Below are 23,912 nucleotides of genomic sequence, written 5' to 3'. Positions count from 1 at the left end.
CCTTCCCTACTCATGCTCTCTCTGTCTCTCAAAAATGAATAAATGTTAAAATAAATCAATAAATCAATAAATCAAAGAGTTGGATGCTTAACCAACTGAGCCACCCAGGTGCCCCAGAATTTCATCCTTTTTAAAGGCACACTCCCTTGTCACTGCACTATCTTAGTGTCCTCCTGAGATATGAGTGGCATTGTGCCTGTAATTTTTGCTTTCTTCTCTATCATCTTTAAATGAGCCTTTTGCACTGATTTCTTTCACTCTGAGGATGTGGTCAGTAGTACTTTACAGCATCAGGGGCATGATGAAGTATTCTTAGTTGTTACTTTACAAAAACTTTTACTATTTTACTCATGGAATCTATTTTCCAAGGTATTGATCATCTTTATCATTAGGGTCTTAGCCATTTATCTTCATTTTTATTAATATAGATCAAATCTGGACATAAATGTCTAACTACCAGCCATTGTTTAAAATACTAAGAAAAATCAAGGGCACTATTCAATTTAAAGTCTTTCATTCACAGATTCCCCTTTAGGATCTCTCATAGGGCTGGTTTAGTGGTGATGAATTCCTTCAGTTTTTGTTTGTTTGGGGATCCTGAGAAACTTAACAGAAGACCATGGGAGAGGGGAAGGAAAAAAAAGTTAGAGAGGGAGGGACCAAACCATAAGAGACTCTTAAAAATCGAGAACAATCTGAGGGTTGATGGGGGGTGGGAGGGAGGGGAGGGTGGGTGATGGGTATTGAGGAGGGCACCTGTTGGGATGAGCACCGGGTGTTGTATGGAAACCAATTTGACAACAAATTTCATATTAAAAAGAAATAAAGTCTTTCATTAAGATTGCTAGTCTAAATTATTTTATTTATAGTCCACAAAGAATCCTCTCATAAGAATTCTTTTCCATTTCATTACCACTTTCTAATATTATTTTCTTGACCTTCAATTAGATTATATTTTATGCATTTTATTTAGAAATCTTAAATTATGATATGTAATAGTATCCAGCAGTATAAATATTTATCCCTGTAACCCATATTCATGAAACAATGAAATTTACACAGAATCTATGCCTAGAAATGTTCAGCAAACATTAAATGTAATGTAGAACCTAAGGTGTATTTGATTATTCCAAAGAGACAGTGGTTTTGTTAAAATCTATCAAAATTTTAAGGAGCATGTGAGTATTTGAATATTTGTTCTCTGCTATTTTATTTCAAGATAATAAATCTAATTTTTAGAAAGATTTTAAAATATGTTAGTTATTTTTGTATAATATTATTTGGGTCAAAATCAGGTATCTTTTTGAAAATTCATGAGAAAAGTCAGTTGGGTAAACACAAAATTAAAGCCATCTGGTAAAACGTTAAAGAAGGGGCACCTGGGTGGCTCAGTCAGTTGGGTGTCCAATTCTTGATTTAGGATCAGGTCACGATCTCATTGTTTGTGGGCTCAAGCCTCACATTTGGCTCTGTGCTGATGGTACAGAGCCTGCTTGGGATTCTCTCTCTCTCTCTCTCTCTCTCTCTCTCTCTCTCTCCCTCTGCCCCCCCCAAAACAAACAAACAAACAAACAAACAAATAAACAAATAAAAGAAAATGCTCAGGGTAAAATCTGAAGAGGATGACAGAGGAGTAGAGAAGATAAATTCATGAAAAATAGACTATTCTGCCAGACTGAGTAAAGACTGAATGTCTTAGGAGAATGAAAATCCGTACTTGATCCTGTATATGAAGACACAGGGGATGAACCGGCAATTTAATTGTCGTTTAACTGCACAATATATAAGGTGCTGCTATGCTTTATCACAAGGTTTCTTGACTCTTATCTACATTTCTCTTTATTTTTGTCATTTCATTCCCTTTTGTCCCATTCACTTAGCATTTCATATAAGGATGTAGTTGTAGAGTTTTAATTCCCATTTTATCCAATTTTTCACTACAAACATTACATTTAAAATCTAAGGCCCATTTACATATTTTGTATGAGGAAGAGGGTTGGTATCCATGAAATGTACAGTAACTGGTGTATATTTTCTGCAAGAACAAAACACAGAGACAACAGTCACTGTCATTATCTTCACTAAAAATTGATAATAGCAACAGTAGCTACATAAATTGGTACACAACTTTGGGCAATGATTTTGGCAATATTTAAGTGCCATTAAATAGTTTATTTCCTTCCATTGACTCTACTTTTGAGAATCCTTAGATATATATCCTCCCATATTTTTACATACACTGCATAAAGAAAGCCCCTTTACATACAGAGAGGTAGCATGGCCCAGTGGTTAAGGCTATGGTCTCTGGAGAACCAGGGCTCAAATTCTGACTCCATCAGTAACTAAATCAATCTGACTCCATCAGTAACTGACTCCATCAGTAACTCCATGATGTTGAGCAAGTTACCTAAATATTGTACCTCAGTTTCTTCATCTATGATATGGAGATAAGCTTAGTACATCCTACAATCTTGGTGAGAATTAAATGAGGTAACAAGTATAAATCACTTCCACTAGTGAATGTAATAAATGTTCACTATTACCATTATTATTGCCATGATGGGGCTAATTATAGTAGAAAAGGAAAAGGAAGAGCCCCAATGCTCCACAATAGGAGACTGGTTGCATGAACTCTGGTCTATCCATTCAAGGGCAAAGTCATTAAGTTTCACCACACTACACACAATGTCTAGCACAGGAACTCATTCCTACAAGTGCCGTATGCAGTCTGGATTTCATCGTGAAACACACAAGAAATACACTGGATCACATCTCGCAATAATTGGAAGGTGTCTTATGGTCAAGGACCAGTTTAATGGGTAGTGTGTGATGCATCTTACATTTGATGCAGGTTGTGGTTGGTAGAATGATAGCCTTCCGATGTCCCTGTCCTAACAGCCAAAGCCTGTGAATGTCACCTCCTATGGCAAGATGAACTTTGTAGATGGGATTAAATTGGGGAGTTTAAGATGGGGAGATTATCCCGGATTATCCAACTGGGCCCAATGCAATCACAAGGGGCCTTACAAGGAGGAGACAAGGGGTTTAGAGTTGGTAGAAGATGTGATGACAGAGGCAGGGGTTGGAATGATTAGAAGGGGCCAGGAGTCAAGAAATGCGTGCAGCCTCCGGTAGCTGAAAACGACATTAAAACGACTTCCCCTGAAACCTCTAGAAGGAACCAGCTTTGCCGACACCTTGACTTTAGCCCGCTGACACTAATTCTGGACTTTTGACCTCCAAACTTGTAAGATAATAAGCCTGCGTTTTTTTAAGCTACTAGGTTTGTGGTAATTTGTTGCAGCAGCAGTAGGAAATGAGTACAGTCAAATTGGGTGAAATAAGGTTCTTTTTTACTTTTGGCAATGTCAGGCCCTCAGTACTTTCTAAATACCACTCTACAGCAGAAGAGGCAAATCAATCTAAAGCTTCTGAATGAACGTTGAATGGAATAGTATACAGCCATCACAATGATGCTTACAAACAGGAAAGTGTTATTTTAAAAAAATACCAGTTTGCACTTCAGTGAAATCACAGTTATACTATGTGGGCAAACATCAAATTATGCATACAAAAATTTCAGCAGAAAATAAAATAGTAATAGTGATTATTTCTGCATGTTGAGACTATAAATGATACTACTTTTTCTTCTTTCCATTTCTGCAAATTTTCTATAATGAACAATATTGTTTTCACAATGGGAGACAGTACATCAACTTCATTTAAAAAGTAGATAGCAGAATAATGAAGAATATGAAAAGCAATTTACACGATACTGGTAAACTCAATTTCTTTATGTGCCAAAGCCTCTAATTTAATCAGTAATTCAGAACTTTCAAATTCCTGGGTCTGGCATGTCAGTAACTGTGCAGTCACCAGGGATCTGTGTTTTAAGTTTGTCAACATTTGTGTTTTCATAATAGTAAAGTTATGATTATCATCTTCAAAAACCACCTGCTGACCAGTCACGGTGAGCTACACGGGGACAGCAAGCAGGGGTGTTGAAGAGGAAGGGATTTGAGTAGGAATTGGCCATTGACCCCAGTGGGAAGGAAGCAGGCAGAGGGGAGAAAAACCGAGGAACCTGCAGAATGAGTCTGCTTCTCGGAGTGCGGAGAGGTAAGAGGGTTCTTTATAAAACTGTGGCGTTTTGGCCTTGGAGAAATCACTGCCCCACTCTGAGCTTCGGTCTCTTCCTTTGTTTATGAGGGTATAGAACTAAATTATCTATAAGATGAATGCCAAATGAAAAAACAGAACACCATGCTTTCGCTATTCTACAGTCTCACCTTGCATCCACATGGGGATTGCCGTGAACTGACGTGAACTAGGCCCTCTGCCCTATGCAATTTGCCACCAATGCCATCGCCATTAGGTATTTCACAGAATCTTCTTTATTACAATGTCAGAAAATAAACTTCCCAGTGCATTAAAAGGCTTAAACATACAAGGGGTTATAGCAGCAGCCTGATATCTGATTAGTCACTGAAGGCTGGCAGCGAGTCACATGTCAGGGGTTTGAGGAATACATCCACGACCCGGGAAAGTTTTCGGCTTTCTTCCATGAAAAGCATGTTGGCAAAACTTAAAAACAGCTTTCCAACGAAATGAAACATGTGGCTGTTTCTCAATTATTCTGGTTTTAAATGAGGACACCATTTCTGGAATTCATAATTGTGAAACTTGAACTGAAGTTCGAGAAGTCGAAGGATATTTTTTCCAGAAAATATCGATAGAATACCTATTTGAAAGAAACTTTGTGATTTAATCCAAATCTTAAGGAACTTCTAAGTCTGTGGGGGTGAACAAATCATGTGCGTTTTTATTTCTAATGTGAAACAGAGAGGTAAATGCTATAGAAAGACACGGATGAATTACTGTGGATGGAATTTCAGAGGAGGACGAGAGATTATGCTCAGCTGTCCAGACAGAGAGATGGTTATGGGCATTGAAGTCTGTTTGGATCCTGAATTTAAGAATTGGGGTGGAGAGGGCTTTGTTGGTGGAGGAAACAGAATGAGCAATGTCTTGCTTATGTGGCCTTAAAAATTTGAAGTGTGTATGGAGAAGAGCACAACATGAAATATGATGGTATCGTCACCTCCAGGTTGAAGAACCATGAGATAAAGATCGAAATGGTAAACAAGATACAGACTGCCAAGGCCTTGAAGGCTGACCTCAGGAGACTGCACTTTATTCTACAGACGCTGAAGATCATGTAGGCCTTCTGAGCAATTATTTAATGCATTAGCACACATCTCTCCCTATTATACAGGACAAAGGTAATTCTTTAGTTTAGAATTTATTATAATTTCTCACCCAACAAGTGAACAAAATTCTAAGCCACCTTTTTGTACGTCACCCAACGAATTGGAAAAGATTTCAAATTTATAGGTTTGAAACTCTAAGTGGGAATATTTCCTTCATTGCTCTAGTATTTATTTGGGGTTGGAATAGGAGTCGCCCCATTAAGAGGCTGGAATGAAGGCTGCACATGTGGGGCCCCAGGAATTCCAACTGTCTGGGGCACGGAATGTGACATGAACTTTACCCAGTGGCCTCCTGGCATCCCAATTTCAGGCCTTCTGGTCATCAGAGCTTGGCTTGGTCCTCCTACCTGATTGTTCTTGGGAACTGGAACTAAATCTACATTCTGTACATGAAAACAGAACACCAATTCAGCATAGTGTTCTCTTTGTGTCTGTATGAGCGTGTGTGTGTATGCACGTGCACATTTATATGTAAATATCTCCATATACACACATTACACAAAATGGTGATGGCACATACCATTATCTTATTGTTATAACTGTTCTTCCGTAGTGAAAGCTATATTTTCCCTAAATGGCTTGGGAGCATCTTGAGAGCAGGCCTACCCTATTGTATTGTACGAATACTCAATTAGTATGGAGTACTAATAGTCAATTAGTATTCAATCATCCACATATTTAAGCAAAGTAAGCACATGCTGAATTTCCTTCTAGGATCAGGAGAACAGCTGGTTAACATACTTGGTATTATAGGACAAAAAAGTTATGGTTTCGATTTTTCTTTAGATCTGTGAAAAGCAAGAGGGCTTATTTCTTTAAAAGCTCCTGAGATAAGTGAACTTATCATATGAAAGCAATCTATCAATACGTGTGTGTGCGTGTGCAGGCATGCATGTGTAAAATCTGCCAGCTTGCGACTGCAAAATGCAGAAATCACGAGCTGAATATGAAATACAGGTGGTGTGAGCAAATGCACAGAGTTCACCAACCAGCGTGGTTTTCATGTGTTATTCTTGACACTTACCTCAATAAAGAAAATGCTGGCTGCTGACGTTGGATGGTGATACATGTAGACTGTCACAAGAATGGCGGCTACTATAATGAGGACCAGGATGAGAATCCCAACAATGAGGCCAGCATGAAGGGTTCCCCCTTTCTTCTCGGCTGCACTGTCATCTGTAGAAGCTGAAAGAGCAGCACGGCTGTCAGAACATGCATGTGTTCTCATAGGTTTGCATTTCCATTGGGGGGGATGTTTGTATTTTTAATAAAGTACCATTAGAATTTTTCTTTCACTTTCTGTACAACTTTTCCTCTCCAGAACACCGATTGTAGAAAGTGGGTGCTCTTTATTTGTGCCATGAAAAGCCGTAGTATTCATGATTAAAAATACATTTGTAACTGTGTTTTAATTTATAGTTCAATAAACAAAATTAATAGCCTTTATTCTGAAAGTACTGTGGAAAATCTAAAACTCTAATTAACTATATAATAAATTTAACTTTGGCTTTTCTCATTAAACCACTGGCACTGTTACCCATGGAAAAACTGATTACTTTTTGAAAGCCTCTGTCATTTTCTTTTGGAAATTTTAAATTGAAGAGTATCACGCTTCTTTTGGTGGGCTAGACAGGCATTTTCAGAAAGTCTATACACGATTTCAAAGGCTAATTTTCAAAATCTGTTTTAAACTGAAATGCTCTCTAAAAGTGTAACAGATGGATGCTAAATGACCCTCAAATAGTTTTATCTCCATCTGAAGGGAACACACAGCATATCGAAATATTCCATCCACTATGCCACAAACCAATGTCATTTTATCAGACTTCTACTAAGATGTTTTCCCCTGTAATACCCATCTTCAGAGAATTAGGAAAAAAAATTAAATTTCTAAAGTAATAATTATCCAACCCAAAGTCAGTCAAGCAAATAAGACAAATCTCTAAAGTCTTCTCTTCTAAAATTCTGCAATCTTTGATGACTACTCAGGTATTTAAATAATGTGCAGCAGGTAACTATGTTTTTTGTGCATACTATGATTGATATTTTGAAACATTAGAAAATTACTTAATATTCATAAAAGTTCCACAGCAGTGATTCCTAATCTTTTCATTACTAATTTGTGTCTTTGTTTTAAACAATTATTTTTCTCTATTAAATCCCATTTATTAAGCACTGATTTATCTCTCTTATTTTAGATTTTTGTTAATAAAAAGCAAACACAACTGCCTATCAGAATGTGTGGTCAATACGAAGTAACGGAATTCCAGATAAACCAAAGAAACACGACCTTCCAGTTTTTCCTACCCATCTCTTAAATGTTTGTTGCTGGAGTGTCTGGCTCACTCAGTCGGTTAAGTGTCTGACTTTGGCTCAGGTCATGATCAGGTTTGTGGGTTCAAGTCCTATGTTGGGCTCTGTGCTGACAGCTCAGATTCTGTATCTACCTCTCTCTCTCTCTGCCCTCCCTCTTTTGTGCTCTCTCAAAAACAAATAAACTTAAAAAAAACACTATAAGTAAACAAATAAATAGTTTGTTGCCATTGTTTGTTTATTCTCTGCTTGAGACCCATAGGTGGTGTTTGGTAATTCTTCTCCAAATCTAATAAAGCTCAAAATCCTACAGCTTTCGCTTACATAACTAACATTCATTAAGGAAAGAATATACAATATAAACAGTAATTCATTATATGAAAATTCACTTACAGAAAGGATTATGGGAAGATGGAAGAGTATGAAGTATCAGAACCTCTCTACACAGACAACAATTGTACTGGTAGAAGGTGTCTGACAACTATCTTGGAACTCTGGACTCTACTGAAGGCTTGCAACTTTCAGGAGAAAGGCTTGGACTATAAATTGTGGTGAATTTCAGTCAATTTCAGCTCTTAGCCCAGTAGTGGCTATCCATCCCCCACCCCTCAGTCATGTGGCAGGCAGCTGTACATGGGTTCCTGAAGTAGCCTGCAGGAACCAGGCCAGGTGAAAAGTACCCGTTCTCCAGTTAGCAGGGATCTGTGCACTGGCCACTGATTGGTGCTTCTCATCACAGAGGCACAAAGACGCAGCCATTGGTTCTTTGTCTCTTCCTCCGTTGTTGCAAGCCTCTGCCCCTCTCTGGCTTCAGTGACTTCTAAGGGATTTAAAGAGCCAGTGCCCTTTTCGCCCTCCCCCCACTTCATTTCCCCCTTTTCTTTCATTTTTGGGAGCTAGATAGTAAAGACTAGGACATTCAGAAACAACTGCATGTATGGGTAAGATCAGAAAGTGAGTGTACATGCCTAGGGAATAGCTCAGAAAAGACCTGAAAAGACATTAAGATTATACCTCAGGCTGATCCTCAGCATAGACAGTCTGAAGCAACACAAAATCAAAACAATAAACAAAAATAATATCAAAAAGCAGCACACCCTGGGGAAGGGAGGGTAAGAATCTGATTTCCAGAGTTACCCTTTTATTAGATTCAAATGTCCAGTTTTTAATAAAAATTCACAAAACATACAAAGAAACACGAAAGTATGGCTCATTCAAGGGAAAAAAAATCACAGAAACTGTCCCTGAAAAAAGATCTGATTGCTGTATAATAGACAAAGAATTTAAAACAATTGTCTTAAAGATGCTCAAAGAACCAAAAGAAGATGCGGAAATGTCAAGACAACAACGTGTGAATAAAATGGAAATATCAGTACAGAGATAGAAAACCCAAGAAGAAAACAACAACAACAAAAATTCTGGAGCCGAAAAATTCAATGACTGAAATGAAAAGTTCACTAGGGATTCAAAGGCAGATTTGAGCAGGCAGAAGAAAGAACCAGCAGACTTGGAAAACAGGATAATGGAAGTCATTGACCGAGGGACAGAAAGAAAAAGGAGCCAAGGGGCCATCAAGCATTGCAGATGTCCCGGACAGAGGGACAGAGAGAGGGGCGGAGAGAATATTTTAAGAACTAATGGCTGAAAGCATCCTAGATTTGATGAAAGACATGAATAGAAGCATCCAAGAAGCTCAAGGTATTCCACTAAGATGAACTCAAAGAGATCCACACTGAGATGCTTTCTAATCAAACCTTTGAAAGACAAAGTCAAAGAGAGAATCCTGAAGATAACAACAAAGAAAATAGGTATACTATAAACAAAAGGCAAAGAGTTTAAATATTCCATTACAAAAAATCAACCAAACACAAAAGAAGACAGTAATGCTGGAAATAGCAAAAAAAAAAAAAAAAAAAAAAAAAAAAAAAAAGCTGTAAGGCACAAAGAAAACAAATAGCAAAATGATGAAAATATGCCCTTCCTTATCAGTAACTGTTTTAGGTTTAAAGGGATTAAAGTCTCCAATGAAAGGACACAGACTGTCAGAAAGAATAAAAACACATGATTCAACTATATGCTGTCTACAAGATACTAACCTCAGATCCAAAGACACAAATAGACAGAAAGTGGAAGTATGTAAAAAGTTATTCCATACACATAATAACTAGAAGACAGAGGTAACTATACTAATATCAGACTCAATAGACTTTCAATCCAAAAGGTTGTGAGACAAAGAAGGACATCATGTATAAATAAAAGGTTTCAATACAGAAAGAAGATATAGTAATTATACACATGTATGCGGTTAATGACAAACCATCAAAAAATATGAAGCAAAAACTGACAGAACTGAAGGCAGAAACAGAAAGTGCTATAATAATAGTTGGAAATTTCAATATTCCACTTTCAATCTTGGAACGAACAACTAGACAAGAGGTAAGTAGAGAAAAAGACTTAACACAATAAACCAACTAGATCTAACAGACATATACAGAACACTCTACCCAACAACAACATACACATTCTTCTCAAGGGCACATGGAACACCCTTGAGGAGAGATCATATGTTAGGCCACACATTAAATCTCAACACATTTAAAAAATAGATATCATGCAAAGTATCTTCTCCATTCACAGTGGGATGGAGTTAGAAATCAGCAACAGAAGTAAGATGGGAAATTCACAAATCTGTAGAAATTAAACAACATACCCTTGGAACAACCAATGTGTCGTCATCAAATCACAAGGGAAATTAGAAAGTTAGGTATGAATGAAAACAAAACTGCAACATACCGAAACTTTGGGGACACAGCAAAAGCAGGGCTAAGGAGGGAATTTACAGCTGTTCGTGCTTACATTAAAAACAAGAAAGATCTTGAATCAACAACCTAACTTTACAAGTTAGGGAACTGGAAAGAAAAGAACAAACTAAACCCCAAGTTAGCAGAAGGAAGAAAATAATCAAGACAAGAGCAGAGATAAGCAAAATAGAGAATACAAAAATAATAGAGAAAGTTAATGAGAGTTGGTTCTTCGAAAAGATCAATAAAACTGGAATGGGGACTCACACACAAGTAGTCTGTCCCCAGAGTCCACACCCTAAGCCTCTGATCACGAAGCCCTCAACTGACGCTGGACTGTAGGTACTGCTATTTCTTCTGATTTCATGTTATCAATTGTGGCAAAGAATTTTAAGTAGCCTTGGTAATTTCAAATAAAGAAAAATCAGCCCTCAATATGGTTAAAGGATTAACATTGTGCCCTCAAGAAGGCAGGGGCTGTGTCTGACTTGTCACTTCTCTGGGACGAGGGCTTCGGCCAGTGTCTGCCATCATATGCACGTAAAATCCATGTTTGTCGGAAGGGAAGGTGGGAGAGAGGAGGAAGAAAAATGAAAGAAAAATAAAGGCTACTGAAAATGGGTCACAGGTATTGGAATGACTACTTCTCCAACAAAAATCAAATGAAGTTATAATAAATTACTTCACTGGGTCTTCAGTTATCTCTACAACGCAATCAGTAATAGTAACTACCCCATAGGGGTGCTGTGAGAATTAAACACCTAAAACATATAAAGTACTTAGGAGAGTACCTGGTATATAATAAGCACTTAATTAATGTGGCTATTATATTATTCTTCATTTTAATATGAGGGAGGTTGAGGGAAATTAGGGTGTCAGATTCACTAGACCATATAAACTATGTGTCTGCCCTTAACATTTGTTGCTTTTTAAAGTTTGGCATTACTATTATTTTCTAAATGTTTGTTTATTTTTGAGAGAGAGAGGAACAGAGTGTGAGTGGGGAAGGGGCAGATGGAGAGGGAGACACAGAATCCGAAGCAGGCTCCAGGCTTTGAACTGTTAGCACAGAGCCCGACGCGGGGCTCGAACCCACAAACCGTGAGATCATGACCTGAGCTGAAGTCGGACGCTTAACCGACTGAGCCACCCGGGTGCCCCAAGTTTGGCTTTATTCTTAAGTATACTGTACTGTTGTACTTGGTGCACTTGGCCTTTTTTCTTATTTGTAAGAGTATGATACATTACTGTCATGGGAAAATAGGATTAATTTAAAATGCTGCTTTGGAGAAAGTGTGGCAAAAAATATCTACTTGAGTCAAGCAGGGAAGCCTTGAATGTTTCTTCCAATCCCATGTGTAATTCCGTTCATCTATTCTTTTGTGTGTGTGTGTGTGTGTGTGTGTGTGGCTTTTTTTTCAAAACTTGTTTTATTTTTTATTTATTTTTTTTTAATTTACATCCGAATTAGCTAGCATGTAGTGCAACAATGATTTCAGGAGTAGATTCCTTAGTGCCTCTTACCCATTTAGCCCATCCCCCCTCCCACAACCCCTCCCATAACCCTCAGTTTGTTCTCCATTCATCTATTCTTTCATCCCTCCCTCCATCTATCCATCCCCTGCACCCCCAAATCCATCCATCCAGACAGCATCCGGTTCTCTCTCTGATATCAGTAGTCTTTTAAAAGCAGCATGTCAAGATTCAGCCTCACTTTCTTTACGTGTGTGCAGAAGAGGGAAGGGAAGAGGCAGACACTTGTGAGTTAGCCTCAGGCTGCCACTTCCCACGTGAACCAGAACCTGTGGAGGAAGCAGCAGGCAAAAGACAGTCCTTCCCAGGAAGAACAAAGAAAGCCAGCAACATGTTTTATTCAGTAAGAGCTCTGGTCAGTAAAATTAGCTTTGACTTGTAGGACATAAATTGTCAATCTTTAGAATATAAAATCATAACCAGGTTGATATCTTGAAACCTCTCTCACTGCCTTTACTTAGGCATAAATGCTTACTTTCTCACTTATTACTTATTTATATTTTCAATAATGGTGTAGTTATAGAATCTCCTTTCTGAAACATTCCTTTGCTGTGCTGGTATAGATGTGAAGACACCATTTCATGTCTAATGAAATCTGTACAGAGTCTAGTCTGTTACTAGCCAAATAAATATGTTAGAACAGTTTTGGATGATGATTGCAACAAAATAAACCATCTTCACAGACTCTCAAAATATTGCTAGCCAAGAGACAAAGTAAATATTTAGGGATCTATGACTGTGCATATGACTATACACTGTGGCATAATTAGGGCAAACCATTTAAGGAGAAATACAACAAATTAAATTCCAAAATATTACAGAGGCATCTTTGTGTCCCAAGCAAGTGCTATTTCCAAATGCTTCAGAGTGGTCATCTGAATGGAGTGGTCAAAATTGCACAAATATTTCTGGAGAACCTATTTTCTCATTTTCATATTATTTAAGCAAGTTTTCTACTTCTCTACTCTAGCTGCGTTCTCTACTAACAAGTATTATGATGGCATATTAAAAGGTTGACTTTGGAGATGAAGTGATCACTCCATTGATGTGTTTTGATTTTAAATTCTTTCACTATTTGGTTTCCAGTTTAATATCACTGCTCCATTAAATGGCACTGGGTTTGCACACTCATGGGTACCTGCAAACAGGATTCGGGAGGTCATTTATGTTAAAAATGATGATCACCTCAAATACAAAATTGACATGTACAAAGTATAAGCAAGTGCTAGCAACTTCCATAATTGAAATTTAGTTCATTCATGTCGAGGGCAGATGGCTGAAATGAATTTCAATCCTTTAGAAGAGACAATAGGCAAAGATGTCAATTTTAGAAATAGTCATTCATTCCTGTGGTTTGACTGATTGTTATTAGACACTGGCATATAGAATTGGCTCAAAGAAAACCTTGAATCTATTTCAGGTACAAACTTAAACTCATGAGAGCCCATGAGGAGTTGGGAGGGATATTCCAAAGGGTCACGAGAAACCTAGTCTGAAGACTCAAACTCTTATTCTATTCTTAGAAATATCTTACCCTCCCCTCCCCCTTTATTTTGAGAGAGAGAGAAAGCGAAGGAGACAGAGGGAGAGGGAGAGAGAGAATCTCACACGTACTGGGCATGGAGCCTGATGCGTGGCTCCATTTCATGACTGTGAGATCATGACCTGAGCCCAGATGAAGAAGAGTAGGACGCTTAACTGACTGAGCCACCCAGGTGTCCCCATTCTTAGGAATATCTTATGCTCTTTTATTCATGTCCAAAAGTGAACAAAAAGCCAAAGAATTATCCTCACACACATACAGTATTATGCATAGGACAATTCAAATCTTTAGCTTTTTTATCTTTAATTGTGTATTTAAATAAAATGAATTAATGATAAAGGATAATAAGATACAATAAAACGGAGCCTCAGAGCTAAAAAGAGGAAGTATATAGATACATGTGAAAAGCCTATCAAATCAAGGCCACTTTTTGCTACTCTACTGAAGACATAACTTAAAACATAAATGAAGCACAGAAATCAATAGTATCAAAGATAATATACTCTCATCTGATCCACTGAATGACCTATGAGCTCCTAGCTTTTTAATACTTTATAAAATGCAGATCAATATTGGCACACAGAAAAGACTGTGAGAACTGTCCAGTTTATCTAAGCAATCTGCTATCTTGGGGTGTGTTTTAGCTACCATGATAGCAAAGACAACAGATTTTTAAAAAGCGTTAAATACAGGTTAAAAATATTCAAGACCTCATGCAAATGTGTTTCATTTGCTACTCTCCAAGAAAAGTTTATAACCTATTAATAAGAGGAAAGATGAAAGAAAGACGAAGATAGAAGAAAGAAGAGGAAAAAAGAGAAAAAAAATGGATAGGTTGTCTCTTCAAAGTGTAGCATCAGATTTTAAACCTCTACCTTCCCTTGTTCTATGACTGATTATTTTTTTTTCAGGATTTACATGCAGGTGACACTGATATTTGGTATTTAGAAGTATAATTCTTCAGTATGTTAAAAAGATATTAATACATTGTTAAAATGAGTTGTACCCACTGTTAAATCTTGCCAGTAATTAAAATCCAAGAATAAAGTATAACTAAAATAGAAATACTCCTGGTCTGAAATTTTATTCACTTTAGAACTAACTATTCTCTTGGCTTTAAAATCAAACACTACAGTCCATAAATTCCTCAATGTATTAATATCCTTTGGGGACCAAGAGGCTCATGGGCTAGATAAAGTCTTGCACAAGTTTGTGCAAAATGCATAAATCTTATACACGTGAAGTCAAAATGTTCTTTTTTAAAACTTCGTAATAAAGCTAAACTACGAGTGCTTACAATGTTAGTGTTCCATTTTTGGATTAAAAACACACACAGAGACACACAATTTTCCTTGTGGAATATTGTCTAACCCTTTTATAACCTAAAGCATGTAATGGAAGAAAATCAAGTGATAACATTTTTAGCTAAATTGACTTTCCTTTGGAAATTTCCCTTGTAACTGATCTTATTTTGTAGCTCATATATTTTTCCTCTTAACTCTTTTATATTTCTACATCCATGATCATGACCCCGACTTCATTCAGAGTTTCTTCTGGTGTTACTATTTTCTTGACGCTTGTGAATCCGTCGATACTATTCAGGTATTAAGAATCCATCAGAACTATTATACAATTATTATACATCATCCACAATATGTGTCACTGGGACAATACATTCAGAATTCACATTATGACATCTCCATAGGAAGGATTTGGGTAAGAACTGTGAAAAGATATTAAAATGGGTGCACAGAACACAGCTAAGTGCATTATGTACGGTGAGGACAATATCTGGCGGGGACAGCTGGCCTGGCTTCTCTTTTGCAGCCTGTGCTACTACAGGGCAGCTGTGAAATTTCATTCAGGCAAACATATAAAATATTCTGGCCTAAAAGAGCTTAGGGGATGACAATCCTTTTTAAACAATAATCCGCTACCTTTTATCTTAGGAAAAGGAAGCTAAATAAGATTCTCGTGAAATCATATTAAAAAAAAATGCTTGATTCCATCAAAATGAGGGATTTGGGACAGCAGTCACCACCCAGTCTGCTTGTAGCTTCATTATGTGATTGGTGCTTTAGTGTATGTATATGTGAGAGCAGCTAAAAAGAGGGGATTTATAGTGATTACAATTGCCATAAGACCCAAAAAGTCAGTCTCTGGAATGATCCATTATCACTCTTCACTTCTTATGTGTATGTACTACTTTTTGAAAACAGTCTGCATATGCATCTAATGCTTTCAGCAACCGAGATCTTTATAAAACCTAACTTTTAAGCTTTTCTTACCATCAGCTTTCTATACAAAGCTGTCTTTGTATAAAGTTGTCTGCTCCATCTAAAACTATATTTAAAAATCAGTTTTGAAAAATACAACGTGTCTCTACTTCTACAAAATAATCCAAAGAAAAGAGATCTTAGCACCTAAGTTGCCCATCCAAATGTTAAACTAAAGAGTTTCACAGAAATAGTTTCTCTTTTAATTCCATGCCAAGCCGTTGCAACGGTTAAGAAATCAGGGTTTTAAATTACAGAAAAAAATTTAGAGTTTTCCTAGTGAATGTATTCACAGTGAATACAAAATACCAAAAATACGGCTGACAAAAGGACTTTTAAGATTGGGGTGGGGGGCGTATGGAACAGAGTGACTCCTCAAGCCATTAACCCCATCCATTCCAGAATGAGGTCACTTAAGAAAGGTCATTTACATACAAACCTATGAGTACCATAATGAATGTTTACTTCCCTACCGAATCCATCAGATTTTCTCAGCGTGGAGGAAAAACTCTCCTCACCTGGCTCCTATCAGTGTGGGAAGACAAGTGTGTGTGTATATATGCCACTTAGCTAATATAGACCCTAGGATCTCCACTCCTCTTAATCATGGCTGCACTGGCAGGCCAATGCCAGGCCTTCTTGAAATTATTTACGGAAATGGGATCCATTCTCCCACTGAAGTTCAAGTGTATGAATCCAAGGGCATCTCATCAATAGCTTTTCCAGCGGAGAGATCAAGCTCTACCTCCCATGCACCTGCACTGGTATACCCACCACTAGGAAAACAGGCCACCAAGGTCCTTTTACTGTCCATCCCCAGACCACAGCAGTAGCTGGTACATGGGGCATGTAAGATAGAACCTGAAGCCATTATTTGAAAAACAAAAAGCCCAGCTGCTGAGGTACAGTATACTATCTAAATGCGTACTATCTAAATAAAATCAACCTTTCAGTGATTATTCATAGGCAACTTCTATTTGTAAAAAACGTTTATTTATTTATTTTGAGAGAGAGAGAGAGCACACACGGGAAGGGCAGAGAGAGATGGAGAGAGAGAATCCCAAGCAGGCTCCACACTGTCAACGAAGAGTCTGACGTAGGCCTGCAACTCCTGAACCACAAGATCATGACCACAGCCGAAAGAGAGTCGGATGCTCAACCCACTGAGCCAACCAGATGCCCCATAAGCAACTTCTTTTCAAAAGTGCTGACTTTTAATTCAATATTATTAAATAAATCCCAAGTTCTTTGACATCTGAGTTTATGATCAACATTAATGAAAATCTTTGGGTTTCCTAAGAAACTATGTCTTAATTTAGTTGCTAAAGATGTCATTTTGGCCTGTGTGTCTGCCCCAGAATTAATCAAAACCTTAGTCCTTCATGTTCTTTTTTATCTTTTTAAATTTTTTAAAAATGTTTTTATTTATTTTTGAGACAGAGAGAGACAGAACATGAGCAGGAGAGGGGCAGAGAGAGAGAAGGAGACAGAATCTGAAGCAGGTTCCAGGCTCTAAGCTGTAGGCACAGAGCCCGAAGCAGGGCTCGAACTCATGGAGATCATGACTTGAGCTAAAGCTGGACGCTCAACCGACTGAGCCACCCAGGCACCCCTTAGTCCTTCATGTTCTTAACAACCATACAACCCTTTTGTTATTTGTGGTGGTTTGATATATACAGTCCTCCAGGAGAGTAAATGGGTGGGACTACAGGTATGTGCTATGTATCTTAAAGAGCCAGAATCAGAAACTGGAAAAAAGGTTAGGTTAAGCCTGGAATTTCATTTTAATTTGTGGTAGCAGATCCAATAAACAGTGCCCATATATCAGGTAGAAAGAAAAAATTAAAACCTCTGAGAGCCAGTTTTGCAGCAGTGCTTAGCATCCATGTGGACAAAACTTTGCGCACATAATGCCCCTAAGAGGGACAGAATCAGGTAGACTGCTTGGGAAGAAAGACACTATGAAATTGTGTTTACCATAAATGCCTGTCCCTGAGGTCCGGGGATATCAAATTTCTTGAAATATAAAGTTCCACCTGCTGAATGTGGGGTAGAACACGGTCAGTCCGGGAGGTGAGCTCTAGTCTCATCCTAACGTTTTCCATGAAATCAGCTTTGTAAAATGCCCCCCTCTCCCCATATTGGTATGTGATACTCCCATGAGTTTTACAGTTGCAAGGACCTTGGTCTCAAAATGTTGGGGACAGAGGAGCCATAATACTCATTGTGACTGTGATGGGGCAGTTGGTGCTGTTTCTGTTTGCTGAGATGCTGGGTAGCTTTAATAGGGGGAGAATGGCAGACAAATGGGTACACAGCTGACTGTACAACATTTAGACCACTCTTCCCTGCAGGACAGGGGGGCATTGGGGAGCACAGCCCCTGCTCTGACACCAGATCACTTGGTGGTAAAGCCCAGCTGTGTTCCTTACAAACCGCATGACCTAAACAGATTATGTAAATCCCTATGCTCCCAATGCTTCCTGAGTAACATGGGATTACAATAGTACTTTCTTCATTGGGTGCGGAAAAGATTAAATGAGACAACATGCAAAACCATCAGAAAAGTGCTGGGTATACAGAAACAGCCCAATCATTACTAGACAATTTTACCCTTATTAGCAACTACCTGGGAAGTTTCTAAGAATAATTTAAAGCAAAACATGAATCAAATAATCAGAAGTGTTAAATTTAATGTCTACTAATTAGAGAGGCTGGTTTGCTAAGGGCAAGCCTTTTTCCTTTCTTTAGTTGAGAGTTTCAAGAAGCTGGGAAGAATTTATTCATGAGAATTTTCGGAGAACTGTATCTAGTTTATGAGCAGCATATTAAAATTTCTCTTTTCTTTTAAAGGAGGTAAAACTCGTGGCCTTGACATGCACAGATCTTAAGTGTACAATTCAACAAATTTTAGAAATTTCCATGCTCCCAGAATATTCTCTTTTGCCTTTTCCAGTCAGTTCTGACCACACCCCATCCCACCCCATGACGGGCAACCACTATGCTGATTTCTATTATTGTAGATTAGTTTCACCCGTATTAAATTTCATATAAACCAAATCATACTATATGTACCCTGTAGTGCCTGGATCTTTTTGCCTAACATGATGTTTCCAAGATGTATCTGTGTCATTGCATATATCACTAGTTTGTTCTTTATTTCTGCTGAATATTAGTCCATTGTATGAATATACTCAATTTATTTATTTTTCTATTGCCAAACATCTGGATTATTTTCAGTCATTGGCAATTACTTATACAGTTGCTATGAATATTCTTGTAAATATTTTTGTGGATATGTTTTCTCTTGGATACATAGAAGTGGATTTCTGGATCAAAAGGAAGATATGTTTAATTTTATAAAATTGTCAGTTTTGGGGCACTTGGGTGGCTCAGTCCGTTAAGCATCTGACTTCGGCTCAGGTCATGATCTCATGGTCCATGAGTTCGAGCCCTGCGTCGGGCTCTGTGCTGATGCCTCAGAGCCTGGAGCCTGCTTCGGATTCTGTGTCTCCCTCTCTCTCTGCCCCTACCCTACTCATCCTCAGTCTCTCTCTCTCTCTCTCTCTCAAAAATAAATAATCATTAAACAATTAAAATAAATAAATAAAATGGTCAGTTTCCCAAAGTGATTGTACTACATCACACTGATGAACAATGTAAAAGACTTCTGATGCACCATAACCTCATCAGTATTAGTGTTTTGTCTTTTTAGTTTTAAACATTTTTGTGGGTGTGAAATGGTATCTCATTGAGGCTCTTGCTTTTTTAAAGTCAGCCTGATAATCTGTGCTTTCAAATGGAGTTTTTATTCTTTTTTATAGTTAATATAATTATTGGTCTGGCTAGATTTGATTTGTTATTTTTCTATTTCTCTTCTTCGTGTTCATCCATTATGTGATCCATTTTTCCTCCTCTCTTGCCTTCTGCAGCCTAAACAAACATATCTTAGAATTCCATTTAAATTTAGTTCTACATATTTTGTACTTTTTTTTTTTTTTTGGTTGTTGAACATAATGTTCACAGGTGCTGAAGTCACTTAGGGTTGAAATTTTATCAAACAAGTTGTTAACTCATTACTGTAACTGAAATAATAACATCTGGTCACAGCAACTTACTGCACTGTTATGGATCAATGTTAAGGACTCCTATCCTTACTACCCAAGATACATTTAAAATCTTGTATTGTATCAAGCATGCAGTATAAAACTAAGGTGAAAATTAGTCTTAAAGGAACAGCAAGTCATTGAAAACCTATCTATTGAAAAAGACTGAGCTAAATTTAGTACCTAATGCATTAAACTCCTTTCTTTAATCATTATGTCTTTTTAATTAATTAATTAATTTTAATGTTTGTTTATTTATTTTGAGGAGAGGAGAGAGAGAGAGAATACACACACACACACACACACACACACATGCACAAGTGTGCGAGTGGGGGAGGGACAGAGAGAGAGAGAGAGAGAGAGAGAGAGAGAGAGAGAAAGAGAAGCCGTAGCAGTCTCTGTGCAGTCAGTGCAGAGCCCAACATGAACCTTGAGATCATAACCTGAGCCAAAATCAAGAGTTGGACACTTAACCAACTGAGCCACCCTGTGGCTCTCAATCATTATGTCTTTTTAAAAATAGTATATCTTTTCTCTTTCTTTTCTTTTTTCTCCTTCCTTCCTTCCTTCCTTCCTTCCTTCCTTCCTTCCTTCCCTTTCCTTTCCTTTCCTTCTCTCCCTCTCTTTCTCTTTCCCTCTTCTTTCCTTCTTTCTTTCCCTCCCATCCTCTTTCCTTCCTTCCCTCCCTCCTTCCTACGTTCCTTGCTTCTAACTAGATCAGCATATTATAGGAGAAATAAGCATTGGCAATTAAACAAATGTAAGAAAAATAGTACTTAAGTCACAAAACCTTGAGAATGATAGCCAAGGTCAGTGGGCTCCAAACACACTTTGGCATGACCTTTACACATTAATAGGAGGCCTCTTTTTTCCATCCCCCTTGGGAATGTTTTATGGATTCTCTTCACTCGTAGACACCATACTCTGACCTCTCACACTTACTCTCCCCATATTACTTTGTCTCCTACTACACTGAGACAGCAGGAAGCACAGATGAAATTCCCTCAACTTCTGCCTCCTCTCATCCATGTTGACTGATCCATCCCTACTTGAGGATACATCAAATACTCTCGATCATCTTTTAATTCCTTTCTTTATGTCTTCTTTCTACTCAATACCTATACCATGTAAATAGGCTCCTAAAATAAAACAACATAATTAACAAAAGAAGTCTCTACTTTCTTTTTCATTAAAACTTCTTGATAAGTAGCTTGTCCTTGTTGACTTCAATTTCTTAATTCATAGACTTCTCAAAATCTATCTGGGGAGTGTGTAACTGTGGACTGTAGAACTGCTCAACCAATGTTAACATATTACTTAAACTAATGGTCACTTTTCTGTTCTTTTTTCTTTTTCTTTTTCTTTTTTCGTCTTCTTCTTCTTCTTCTTCTTTTTTTAATTTGGCCTGTCTAGAGCATCAACATAATTCACTACTTCCTCCTTGAAATTTTCTTCTCTTTGGTTTTATGATAGCAAATTCTATTGGTTTTCTTGCTATCTCTTTATCTGTCTTTGCAGTTTTCTTCACAAAACCTTGTGTTCTCCTTTCTGTACTGTGCCCTTTTCATTTTTATAGCATCCTTCTGTGATCTCATTCACTCTCATAACTTCAACTGTCATTTCTATGATGATGATGCCTAAATTTATGTCTTTTGCTTGTACTTCTCAAGCGAATTTCAGATTTGCAGAGAAGAACGCCCATTATATATCTTCATTTGGATGTTCCACAGATATGTCAAAATCAATAAGCTCAAATTCAATTCATTGCCCCCCCCACAACCCGTCCTCTTCTGGTATCCCCCATTAAACAGCACCGTCACCCACCCAGGTAACTAAGCTCAAGTCCTGGGAGCCATCTTAGTCACTTTGTATCGCATAAGTCACACATCCAATCGGGTATTAGTTATGTAGCTTTACTTCATTCAAAGTGTTTCTCATGCCCATTTTCTCTTCTTTATTCCTACCGTCAGCCACTACTTTGGCTTCTCAGCATTTCTTTTATGGATTACTAGTATAATCTCCTAAGTAGTTTTCCTGGCCTCAGGTTCACTCCTTTCCCATTGTTCCCCACAACCCCATAATTTACTGTCAAATTGGTTTCCATACAACACCCACTGCTCATCCCAACAAGTGCCCTCCTCAATGCCCATCACCCACTTTCCCCCTCTCCCCCACCCCCCATCAACCCTCAGTTTGTTCTCAGTATTTAAGAGTCTCTTTAAAAAAATATTGATGCCTGAATCAGCTCCAGAGGTTCAGATTTAATTGGTGTGAAGAACAGTGTGACCACTGGGGTTTTTATAAGCTGGAATAATAAAATCAGATGAGAATAATCAGATAATTCCAAGGTACAGAAGAAGTTGAGAACCACTACTCTGGATAAAATTTTACGAAAGCAACTCTTAATTCTAGGGGATATGCAAAATAACATTCTGAAGTATAAGAAATGTTCACTATTATGGCATACATATACTTAGAATAGAGTTAGTGCTACCATGGAAAGTAGCCAAACGAAGCAAAAGATAAAACCAAATGTCAAGATACTTTACAGTTGTAGAGACAGAAAGTGATAGATATTCAATAGCCCGTCAAGAGGAAATAACAGTTTCCCTTTGCTTATGAGACTGTGATCTATGTGAAAGAAGTAGGTGAAAAAAATAGCAAGGGAAGGAGGGGAGAGAAATGAAAGATATGCTACTTTGATGATTTATGTAGTAAAGTCAAAAAACAATTCGACTGAATGATAAATGAAACACTAGACACTTGATCTGTCACTAGAGACTAGGTAATAGAAATATAACCTTAGAAGTATTCTAGTGGAAAAGTCAGAATAATGTTGTAACACTTTATCTTTGGCTGAAAAGTCTTGGGGTATGTTCAGAAATAAGAAAGTAACACGACCAAATCAGAATTTAGACCAGCCATTCCATAGTAGTTCATTCAAAGTGTATCTGTCCTAGCTTTGTGAAATCAACCACTTGGCAGATTTGTATCAGAATTAACTTGATCATGTTGATCATGTTCTGCAAACCGCTTAATGTAGCTATTTCAGCATCTCTGATGGGTGACACCACCTTTCTGACTCAAGGATGCAGGCTTTCAGGATCCAGGTTTAGTAAAATGCCTGGCAATAAGAAGAAATGAGAAGCATGGTACCACCTGCGTAACACATCAGTGCTCTCTGGAGTGCTGTTACTTTAAAAGCTTTTAGCAGCTAAGCACTTGTAGTCAAATATGTTTTTAAAAAGACACTCTATCAAAAAGAAGAACATTTAGAGGAGCCAAGAACAAATGCAGTTTTGGTACTTGGAGAAATCTCAGTCAACAAATTTTATTTTTATTTATTTATTGTCTAAAGTTTGTTTGGATATTTTGAAAGAGATAGTGAGAGTGGGGGAGGGGCAGAGAGAGAGGGTGAGAGGGCGAGAGAGAGAGAGAGAGAGAGAGAGAGAGAGAGAGAGAATCCCAAACCGGCTCCACCTTGCCAGTGCAGAGACTGATGCAGGGCTCAAACCCAGGAAGCTACCGTATCATGGCCTGAGCCAAAACCAAGAGTGGGATGCTTAACTGGCTGACTCACCCAGGAGCCCCTCAGTCAGCACATTTTAAATAATAAAATCAAATCACAGGATTTTAGAGCTTACAATAATTTTAACATCTGCAGTGTAGCAGAATGGCACGATTCAATCTGCCAAACTGAGCTGAATCTGGTTGAAGGCTTTCCTTCTTAATTAAGAGACCCTGCCATTGATTCAACTTGCAAACCTCTTTTCAGCGCTGGATATAATTTTATCCAGTTCGCATCTTGAAGACATTTACATTTCTATTTAGGTGGTGAGTGTCATTTGGAAGCAACCTAGTCAAATGCCAAAGAAGGCATTTAATAGTTGTACCTACTCTAATATATAGCTAGGTCATTCCTTTGAAATGTACTCCTCTAATAAGCTTTTGCCAGGATTTGAAAACCCAAAGACGTGATTTTAAATGCTTATAACCACTATCCACAGAAATACATACATTTAAAAAATACATCCTAGAAACCCCTTGATGGTGAATTAAACCTGAATTTC

General features: G+C 37.8%; 1 protein-coding gene across 2 annotated transcripts in view; it reads right to left on the bottom strand.

Moving 5' to 3' along the window:
* Positions 1-23,912, bottom strand: part of PLXDC2 (plexin domain containing 2) — a 442,292-nt gene that overhangs the window by 34,238 nt on the left and 384,142 nt on the right. For both annotated transcript variants that reach the window (XM_053225369.1, XM_027073562.2), the window contains exon 13: positions 6,295-6,455. In XM_053225369.1, coding sequence (XP_053081344.1) covers positions 6,295-6,455 — 161 coding nt within the window. The remainder of the gene's footprint in view (positions 1-6,294; positions 6,456-23,912) is intronic.

This window comes from Acinonyx jubatus, chromosome B4 (genome assembly GCF_027475565.1).
Source record: "Acinonyx jubatus isolate Ajub_Pintada_27869175 chromosome B4, VMU_Ajub_asm_v1.0, whole genome shotgun sequence".
In the NCBI taxonomy this organism is placed as follows: Eukaryota; Metazoa; Chordata; class Mammalia; order Carnivora; family Felidae; genus Acinonyx; species Acinonyx jubatus.
Note: the sequence above shows the minus strand (reverse complement) of the source record. Positions and strands in the feature narration are given on the sequence as shown.